The sequence below is a fragment of the Scyliorhinus canicula genome, chromosome 18 (genome assembly GCF_902713615.1).
Source record: "Scyliorhinus canicula chromosome 18, sScyCan1.1, whole genome shotgun sequence".
NCBI classification, from domain to species: Eukaryota; Metazoa; Chordata; class Chondrichthyes; order Carcharhiniformes; family Scyliorhinidae; genus Scyliorhinus; species Scyliorhinus canicula.
The window spans coordinates 103,290,098-103,301,149 of NC_052163.1; the positions used below are offsets into that span (position 1 = coordinate 103,290,098).

Sequence of the window (11,052 nt, forward strand, 5' to 3'; positions counted from 1 at the left end):
CGAGACTGATAGCATCATTGGTTACAAACAGAAAATGTGTATGATCTGCAGCAAAACAGTGGTTTGTGCAATGAAGATTTCTCTGCAGTCTCAGTTCGTCATGGGAGAAATTGCTTGAGCTTTCCATGTATCTGTGAATTTTCTGTGGAATTCAAGATTCTGAACTGAACTACCCAAGTAGAAGATGCTGTTAATATTTCATATGAATGGCCACATTTCTCACCTGAATGAATGAAATATGCAACTTGAGAATGTAACATTTATGCTGCTCTTCATAAACAGGTCTTTGAGCTATGAGACAAACAGAAACATTGCTTTAGTTGAAGAAAAAAATGCATAACAAAGTATGATTCTCCTTTCTAAAATATTGATAGAACATTCTCACCTCATTTGCAATCATGCTCGAATGATTGGAAGAGTTTGATTGTATTTCTGGGAATGCTGGCCTGTTTACAATGAATGTCACATTAAAGACAGTAAGGTTTGGTTCCTCAGTTGGTGTCTGTGTTCGAGTTACAACTGGCATTGGAGCTGCGAAAAGATAGAAAAAATAATATTTTCGCACCAAATTCTGAATCAAAGAAAATTTTGAATCATCAATTTTGTACTCCTGAAATATTAGGCAACTTAACCAGCAGCACTGGGAGATCTAAATATAAAGGACTTGTAACAATGACTGATTTTTCAAGCCCCTTCTGTTCCTTGAATTGTTAGCAAACATGTCAATTGTTCTGGAAACATATAATTGAACTGAACATATCCAACTGGTGCTTAAATTGTTGAGAGTTGCAAACTGCTCACTTACACCAAAAGCAACAGTTTACTTTTGCATGTATTATCAGTATTAAGACAAAGATAGCCTGACATAACTACCAATGAATCATTCAAGAAATCAGAACAGAAGCTTCAACAAAATCTCATCAAATCAGAATAAGGTTGCTTTGAGTAGATAAATGTTCGTAGCTAATTGAAAAAAAAGCTATAACTCACTGGTTGTCCTGCTTGATTCATGGTAATCTGGAGAACAAAGAAGATTGAGCTGTCACAGATTATCACAATTAAACTCTCTCCATCAATATACAATCATTGAAGTCACCCATTGAAATGAAAAAATCTGATCAATGTCAAATCTGCAGAGAAAGTATTCTGTATCATGGGGGAGCTATCAGGATCATAGTAACATTCAGTTAAAATTGCTGCAAATATTTTGAAAAAGTAGATAGCTAATGGAGAATTGTGTCCATTGCAGAGAGCACATTAGTTATCGTTTCAGTCTTGACATCAATGGACAGATCACAGATTGAACTAGAGCAGACTGAGAAGTTCACAAATCAATCACATACGTGTCCTCCTTTTTGTTGATTGATTTATTGAGTGAGACAATTCGAGTCACTTTTGACAGAGTTCATCAAAATTCTAAAATTGGCTAAACAATTCTGAATCTTGCCACCTTGCAACAGATTGTTCAATCCAGTGTAAATGCATTCATTCTGCTGCTATTTTAAGGAACAATTAACACAATTCAGAATTGTTGCCAAAATTGCTGCAAAACGCCGTGAAGACCATTTCACTGAGTGTCTTTAAGACAGAGATAGATTGGTTCATGATTAATAAGGCCGATCAAAGGTGTATGAGGAGAAGGCAGGAGAATGGGAATGAGAAACATCAGCCATGATTGAATGGCGGAGGAGAATTTCTGAGCCGAAAATCATAATTCCACTCCTATGTCTCATGGTCTGATCGTCTAATTGAATGCCTGTAAGAAACTCTTTGCATGCTCAGTGACGTAAATGGTACAGTTTTCTTCCTAGGATCTGCGATATCAGCGAAAGCTGCGCGTGGCATGGACTCAGCATCTTTGACACACAAACTGTTGAGCAGATGAAATGCATCATTGCATATGGTCACATCGTTACAAGTGGTGTTGTTCATTCTGTGAGATGTGTTTGTATACACTTAGCGAATGTTAGCATGTGGTGCATAAGGAGAGGTGCAGTAAATGATGATTGGATAATTACCATTTAAATAGAGGCTGTCGCCATCTAATGTATATGGCCCCAAGTTAGAAATGCCTGCAGTCTTGTTTTCAAACACATGATACAGAAGAACTCGGTCAACTTCCGGAATGGAGGAATCGTTTTTGAAGGAACATACTGCTGTCACTGTGCTGCTGTTGGTGTTTACCATGCTGCAAATGATCAGAAAAACATTATATTAAGGCCAAATGCATTGATGCAACATTGTTATTAAGATCACTCAGATGAGACTGATAGCATCATTGGTTACAAACAGAAAATGTGTATGATCTGCAGGAAAACAATGCTTTGTGCAATGAAGATTTCTCCTCAGTCTCAGTTTGTCATGGGAGAAATTGCTTGAGCTTTCCATGTATCTGTGAATTTTCTGTGGAATTCAAGATTCTGAACTGAACTACCCAAGTAGAAGATGCTGTTAATATTTCATATGAATGGCCACATTTCTCACCTGAATGAATGAAATATGCAACTTGAGAATGTAACATTTATGCTGCTCTTCATAAACAGGTCATTGAGCTATGAGGCAAACAGAAACAATGCTTTAGTTGAAGAAAAAAATGCATAACAAAGTATGATTCTCCTTTCTAACATATTGATAGAACATTCTCACCTCATTTGCAATCATGCTCGAATGATTGGAAGAGTTTGATTGTATTTCTGGGAATGCTGGCTTGTTTACAATGAATGTCACATTAAAGACAGTAAGGTTTGGTTCCTCAGTTGGTGTCTGTGTTCGAGTTACAACTGGCATTGGAGCTGCGAAAAGAGAGAAAGAATAATATTTTCGCACCAAAGTCTGAATCAAAGAAAATTTTGAATCATCAATTTTGTACTCCTGAAATATTAGGCAACTTAACCAGCAGCACTGGGAGATCTAAATATAAAGGACTTGTAACAATGACTGATTTTTCAAGCCCCTTCTGTACCTTGAATTGTTAGCAAACATGTCAATTGTTCTGGAAACATATAATTGAACTGAACATATCCAACTGGTGCTTAAATTGTTGAGAGTTGCAAACTGCTCACTTACACCAAAAGCAACAGTTTACTTTTGCATGTATTATCAGTATTAAGACAAAGATAGCCTGACATAACTACCAGTGAATCATTCAAGAAATCAGAACAGAAGCTTCAACAAAATCTCATCAAATCAGAATAAGTTTGCTTTGAGTAGATAAATGTTCTTAGCTAATTGAAAAAAAAGCTATGACTCACTGGTTGTCCTGCTTGATTCATGGTAATCTGGAGAACAAAGAAGATTGAGCTGTCACAGATTATCACAATTAAACTCTCTCCATCAATATACAATCATTGAAGTCACCCATTGAAATGAAAAAAATCTGATCTATGTCAAATCTGCAGAGAAAGTATTCTGTATCATGGGGGAGCTACCAGGATCATAGTAACATTCAGTTAAAATTGCTGCAAATATTTTGAAAAAGTAGATAGCTAATGAAGAATTGTGTCCATTGCAGAGAACACATTAGTTATCGTTTCAGTCTTGACATCAATGGACAGATCACAGATTGAACTAGAGCAGACTGAGAAGTTCACAAATCAATCACATACATGTCCTCCTTTTTGTTGATTGATTTTTGAGTGAGACAATTCTAGTCACTTTTGACAGAGATCATCAAAATTCTAAAATTGGCTAAACAATTCTGAATCTTGCCACCTTGCAACAGATTGTTCAATACAGTGTAAATGCATTCATTCTGCTGCTATTTTAAGGAACAATTAACACAATTCAGAATTGTTGCCATAATTGCTGCAAAACGCCGTGGAGACCATTTCACTGAGTGTCTTTAAGACAGAGATAGATTGGTTCATGATTAATAAGGCCGATCAAAGGTGTATGAGGAGAAGGCAGGAGAATGGGAATGAGAAACATCAGCCATGATTGAATGGCGGAGGAGAATTACTGAGCCGAAAGTCATAATTCCACTCCTATGTCTCATGGTCTGATCGTCTAATTGAATGCCTGTAAGAAACTCTTTGCGTGCTCAGTGACGTAAATGGTACAGTTTTCTTCCTAGAATCTGCGATATCAGCAAAAGCTGCGCGTGGCATGGACTCAGCATCTTTGACACACAAACTGTTGAGCAGATGAAATGCATCATTGCATATGGTCACATCGTTACAAGTGGTGTTGTTCATTCTGTTAGATGTGTTTGTATACACTTAGCGAATGTTAGCATGTGGTGCATAAGGAGAGGTGCAGTAAATGATGATTGGATAATTACCATTTAAATAGAGGCTGTCGCCATCTAATGTATATGGCCCCAAGTTAGAAATGCCTGCAGTCTTGTTTTCAAACACATGATACAGAAGAACTCGGTCAACTTCCGGAATGGTAGAATCGTTTTTGAAGGAACATACTGCTGTCACTGTGCTGCTGTTGGTGTTTGCCATGCTGCAAATGATCAGAAAAATATTATATTAAGGCCAAATGCATTGATGCAACATTGTTATTAAGATCACTCAGACGAGACTGATAGCATCAGTGGTTACAAACAGAAAACGTGTATGATCTGCAGGAAAACAATGCTTTGTGCAATGAAGATTTCTCTGCAGTCTCAGTTCGTCATGGGAGAAATTGCTTGAGCTTTCCATGTATCTGTGAATTTTCTGTGGAATTCAAGATTCTGAACTGAACTACCCAAGTAGAAGATGCTGTTAATATTTCATATGAATGGCCACATTTCTCACCTGAATGAATGAAATATGCAACTTGAGAATGTAACATTTATGCTGCTCTTCATAAACAGGTCATTGAGCTATGAGGCAAACAGAAACATTTCTTTAGTTGAGGAAAAAAATGCATAATAAAGTATGATTCTCCTTTCTAAAATATTGATAGAACATTCTCACCTCATTTGCAATCATGCTCGAATGATTGGAAGAGTTTGATTGTATTTCTGGGAATGCTGGCCTGTTTACAATGAATGTCAAATTATAGACAGTAAGGTTTGGTTCGTCAGTTGGTGCCTGTGTTCGAGTTTCAACTGGCATTGGAGCTGTAAAAGAGAGAAGAAGTAATTTATTCCATCCAAAGTCTGAATTAGAGAAAATTTTGAAAGAACAATTTTGCCCTCCTAAAATATTAAGCATCGTAACCAGCAGCACTGGGAGATCTTAATGTAAAGGAATTGTAACAATGACTGATTTTTCAAGCCACTTCTGCACCTTGAATTGTTAGCAAACATGTCAATTGTTCTGGAAACATATAATTGAACTGAACATATCCAACTGGTGCTTAAATTGTTGAGAGTTGCAACCTGCTCACTTACACCAAAAGCAACAGTTTACTTTTGCATGAATTATCAGTATTAAGATAAAGTAAGACTGACATAACTACCAGTAAATCATTCTATAAATCAGAACAGAAGCTTGCACAAAATCTCATCAAATCAGAATAAGTTTGCTTTGAGTAGATAAATGTTCGTAGCTAATTGAAAAAAAAATCTATAACTCACTGGTTGTCCTGCTTGATTCATGGTAATCTGGAGAACAAAGAAGATTGAGCTGTCACAGATTATCACAATTTAACTCTCTCCATCAATATAGAATTATTGAAGTCACCAATTGAAATGAAACATCTGATCAATGTCAAATCTGTGGAGAAATTATTTTGTATCATGGGGGAGCTGTCAGGATCTTTGTAAAATTGAGTTAAAATTGCTGCAAATATTTTGAAAAAGTAGATAGCAAATGCAGAATTGTGTCCATTACAGAGAACTCATCCGTTTTCATTTCAATGTTGATATCAATGGACAGATCCCTGCTTAAACAAGATAAGGCTGAATTCCCTTGACTGCTGAAGTGTTCATCGACATGGGTACCACCATTACACATGAGAACACCACCCACCAGGTAAGCGGTACATACTCATGCTACTCGGCCAATGTTGTCTACCTTATATGCTGCAGGAAAGGATGTCCCGGTGCGTGGTACATTGGCGAGACCATGCAGACGCTGCGACAATGGATGAACGGACATCGTGTGACAATCGCCAGGCAGGAATGTTCCTTTCCAGTCGGGAACACTTCAGCAGTGAAGGGCATTCAGCCTCTTATCACCGGGTAAGCGTTTTCCAAGATTGCCTTCAGGATGCGCGACAACGTAAAATCGCCAAGCAGAAATTTAATGCCAAGTTCCGCACACATGAGTACGGCCTCAACTGGTTCTTTGGATTCATGTTGCATTACATTAATTCCCCCACCATCTAGCCTGGACTTGTGAAATCCTTCCAACTGTCCTGGTTTGAGACAATTCACACCTCTTTAACCTGGGATTACTCCTATCCCTGTATCTGTAAATTCTTAATTACCTGCAAATGCTAAACTTCAAAGCATTGTCTTGCATCTTTGACTTTGTCTATTTATAGGTTTCTGGAACATACCTCTTCATTCACCTGAGGAGCAGTGCTTCGAAAACTAATGATTTGAAATAAACCTGTTGGACTATAACCTGGTGTTGTAAGACTTCTTACTGTGTCACTTCCAGGACAGAGCCCTGTTTGTGGTTCTTTGCTGAAGGTCACTTTAACTCTGTGGAGCAGGTCTACATGGTTCCATAGTGTTGTGCTGCCTGGAAGTTAGGTTGGATGGAGCATTTATGAGTAGCTCCTCCTTATTATCGTGGAGCTGCCGGGCACGGTTCAGGCAAATCAGCTGGTGGGACAGCCAATTCTGCCGTGAAGCTCCTGGGGGATCATTTTCAGCACTAAGTGCTGCTAAATACGGCTCGCAGTTTTGCCACTTGGCCACCAGGAATCACCTAGGATGTCGCGCCTGACATGATGCAGAGAATTTTCATGTTAAATCTCGCCCATGACTGGATAAGTACCATTTACAAATAGGCTGTTAGTGTCCAACATATATGGTCCCAAGTTAGAAACGTCTTTGGTCTTGTTTTCAATCATGTGATACACAAGCACTTTGTCGAACTCTTGAATGTTGGATTGATTCTTGAATGAGCAGGTTGCTGTCACTGTGCTGCTGTTGCCATTTACCACACTGCCAAAAGGAAAGGAAGTTAAGTGTTAGCAGCAAATATTTTACCACAAAGTGTTTATTTGGTCACTAAGATGCAAATGAATAAGTCTCCAATAGAGGAATTCGAGATATATATCAAGAGACTTTTCAAGCGTCAGCCAAGACAAACAGTGTGGGGTCAAGATTTCTGGTGCTTAATTTCTTTGAAGGAAATATTGCTGGATCATTCTCAGCAGACGTGCATCTTCCAACAAGTGCAATAGCGTGACATTAATACAACAGCCAGAAGCAAGTTTTAAATATTTCTTGCAAAGGGTGATATGTTTTACCTTAATTTCTGAACTGTGCAACTTGAGAATATAGCATTGATGCTGCTGTTCTTAAACAAGTCATTGAGCTAAATGGAAATAAGAAACATTGCTTTAGGTAAAGAAACAAAGGAAATTATTACCTTAAATTTACCGAATGATCTTCCTTTACAATGATCTCACCTCATTTGCAATGATGCTTCTCTGGTTGGCAGGGCTTGCTTGAATATCGTGGAATGCTGGACGTCTTATAATGAATGTCACATTATAGTCAATTAATTGTGGTCCCTCAGTTGGAATATGTGTTGTCGTGACAACTGGCATAGCAGCTTTCGACAGAGAAAAACAGTTTATTGCACAGAAATTACTGAACAAGAATGTATGAACAGAGCTATTTTCCAGGGCTGAACTGTTGGACTGCATTGCTAGTAGCCCGGGCAAAACATTTCCAGTATATAACTTTTAGTGTACACTTCCTCCTGGATGTTCCCAGAATCTATCACTCTGGAAGCATTAAATTGTACTGAAGCTTTGCAGCCATTTTTTGTTCTGTTGAGAAATACAGGTTTTTCACTCCAGCCAACTAAATAATAGTCATCAGAAAAACTTTGTGAAGGATGTTTAAATATCTTCGCTGGAACAGACAAGACGTTTCCCAGATTTGAAAATAATCCCTGTATTGTGTGAGAACTATAAGCTGGTTTTAACTTACAGATTTATTTAATTTGGATGTTGTTTGGGGAAATGGAGCAGTCTTAAGGAGTTCAAGGATGGTAGGTACATTTTTGAACAAAGGGTACGTTCTACATAAACAGTGTGTGTGTTTATTAATTCATATAGCTGAAATGTCACAGAGTACTCCTCTCCGTGTGCATGTATGTGTCTTTAATAAAGAGTCTTCACTAATTCTTACATGATGACTGGGCTACTTATTCTCACTGGGGTTCCACTTGCCTCCTCACACAGAAAACAATACACAGAGTACGCCCCCCAAACCAGTGCTGCAGGCTGGGATACCCTTTCAGGTAACATCGGCATGCTCCCTGTTGCAATCTTGGAAGCGCGGCAGCCAATATATGCACAGAAAGATCTAACATTCAAAACTACATTGATTACTATATTGCTGCCTTATAACTGCCGGAGACCTGGACCATGCAATTTTGTACCAGCTGCAAAACTGAAAATAAAACAGAAATTGTTGTGGAAAATAGCATGCCACCAAAGATATCAGTGATGGTAATCATCCTTTTTGCTTTTCCTGCAGACTTGTCCCAAATTAAAAAGCAGCCAAACCTTTCTGGGATTAATATTGTTTGAATATGGAACCGTCAGGCTCATTGTCGACACGTACCAATGTTTCATGTTAATTATTCATGTAATCACTGCTAACCATGGAGGTGACACATAGCTGGCAGGATTATTGGGAATATCTGGGGGGTCCATAGCTTCCCTCGCGCAGGTAGATTTACTGACGGGTTGTAGGTAGCTGGCGCAAGAACAACACCCGCGATTAGTCCTTCTGTTCCCAGTATGAAGATGTTGCAAAAAGGATAGTAACACAGCAGAAGCAGCTTTCATCCAATTTGGTCACCTCCACTCCAAATCAGACAGATATCTCCTCAGACAAGTGTGTACTTTCTATGCCACCATGTTCAGCTCTTAAAATAGAAGCAAAATATAGCAAATGCTGGAAGTCTGAAATAGAAACGGGAAATGCTGGATAAACTCAGCAGGTTGGTTTCTCTCACAGATGCTGCCAAAGTTGCTGAGCTTATCGAGCATTTTCTGTTTTTATTTGTGACCGTCTTACAAAAGTACTGAAGTGTTTTGGGCTGGCCTGGGGATGTGCAAGGCCTATTTTTAATTACATGAGTAAAGCCTTGTGGAATTAAAACTCTGCACCTGCACACAACTGCCCACAATTTCTAAGTGAATGACAGCAGATTATAGATTGGCAAATACAACACCAGAATTACAGCTGAAGAAGTTATATTGTATTTTATTGACATACCTGCAGTGGATGGCATCCTGCCTGCTTCTACTGTTGCTCTAAGTGTTGATGTCTGAGTTGAGAATGCTTCAGTTGTGATCCCGAAATTTGGTGCTTTGGATGTATATGGTGGTGAACCAGTTCTTACATGTGAACTTGCAAGATTCGCTCCATTAAGCAGATTGTTTGTTACAATAACAATGGGTGGCTCTGAAGAGATTATGGTAAATAAAAAAATTGCAAAATATTACATAAAGAATGCAAAAGTCTTGAAATCTCCAATAATACATTTTACAAAATAATTCAACTCAAATCCACTTAAAATATGTTTTTCAAGTTATGACTCCAATTTACTGGAGGCCAGCTGGTAGAAGGAAGATAGCAGTTTTTTTGTAGGAACTTATACTCGAGATATTGTTGTGGAACTTCCCTGTGCATTTGATGCTACAGTACGTAAATACTTTAATATGTAGTGATGGAACTTATGTAGGAACTATTTCTTTACCTTTTGGTGCTGGAGTATTTGTAGAAGTTGGTTCTTTTCCATATACTGATGTAGTAATTGTAGCAGGATTATCTGTTCCTGTACCTTTTGGTGAGGTATTTGGAAAATTTTCACTCAGTTTTCGTGTTGCTGAATTTGTCAGTGATGCTTCCAACACTTTTGCTGTTAGAGTGTTTGTCAGAGATGTTTGTATCATGTTTAGTGTTGGAGTGTTTCTTGGAGGTGTTTCTATTGTGTTTAGTGGTGGAGTGTTTGTCGGAGATGTTTGCATTGTGTTTGGTGCTGGAGTGTACGTTGGAGATGTTTGCATTGTGTTTGGTATTGATGTAGTTGTCGGAGATGTTTGTACTGTGTTTGGTGCTGGAGTGTTTGTCGGAGATGTTTGTATTGTGTTTGGTGCTGGAGTGTTTGTCGGAGATGTTTGTATTGTGTTTGGCGTTGGAGTGTTTGTTGCAGATGTTTGTATTATGGTTGGTGTTGGAGTGTTTGTTGGAGATGTTTGTATTGTGTTTGGCGTTGGAGTGTTTGTTGCAGATGTTTGTATTGTGTTTGGTGCTGGAGTGTTTGTCGGAGATGTTTGTATTGTGTTTGGCACTGGAGTGTTTGTTGGAGATGTTTGTATCAAATTTTGTGTTGAAGTGTTTATTGGAGAGGTTTGTATCATGTTTGGTGTTTGTGTGTTTGTCGGAGATGTTTGCATCATGTTTCGTGTTTGTGTGTTTATACGAGATGTTTGTATCATGTTTGGCATTGAAGTATTTGTCGGAGACGTTTGTATCACATTTGGTGTTGGAGTGTTTGTCAGAGATGATTTTATCATGTTTGGTGTTGGATTATTTGTCGATGATATTTGTATGATTGGTGTTGGAGTGTTTGTCGCAGAGGTTTGTATTGCGTTTGGTGTTGGAGTGTTTGTCGGAGATGTTTGTGTCGTGTTTGGTTTTGCAGTGTTTGTCGGAGATGTTTGTATCATGTTTGGCGATGTTTCCAATACTTTTGTGGTTGGAATATTTGTCGTAGATGTTTGTATCATGTTTGGTGTTGGAGTGTTTGTCGGAGATGGTTGTATCGCACTTGGTGTTGGAGTGTTTGTCAGAGTTGTTTGTATCGCGTTTGGTGTTGGAGTGTTTGTCGGAGATGGTTGTATCGCACTTGGTGTTGGAGTGTTTGTCAGAGTTGTTTGTATTGCGTTTGGTGTTTGAGTGTTTGACGGAGA

General features: G+C 38.5%; 1 protein-coding gene across 1 annotated transcript; it reads right to left on the reverse strand.

Moving 5' to 3' along the window:
• Positions 1-181: 181 nt before the first annotated feature.
• LOC119952994 (mucin-16-like) lies at positions 182-4,979 on the reverse strand. Its single transcript, XM_038776741.1, has 10 exons — positions 4,908-4,979; positions 4,746-4,813; positions 4,280-4,449; positions 3,252-3,278; positions 2,647-2,792; positions 2,485-2,552; positions 2,019-2,188; positions 991-1,017; positions 386-531; positions 182-291 (listed from the first exon to the last, which is right to left on the reverse strand). Exons 1-10 carry the CDS (start codon positions 4,920-4,922, stop codon positions 220-222), a joined length of 909 nt encoding a protein of 302 aa, XP_038632669.1. The 5' UTR covers positions 4,923-4,979; the 3' UTR covers positions 182-219.
• Positions 4,980-11,052: the final 6,073 nt, after the last annotated feature.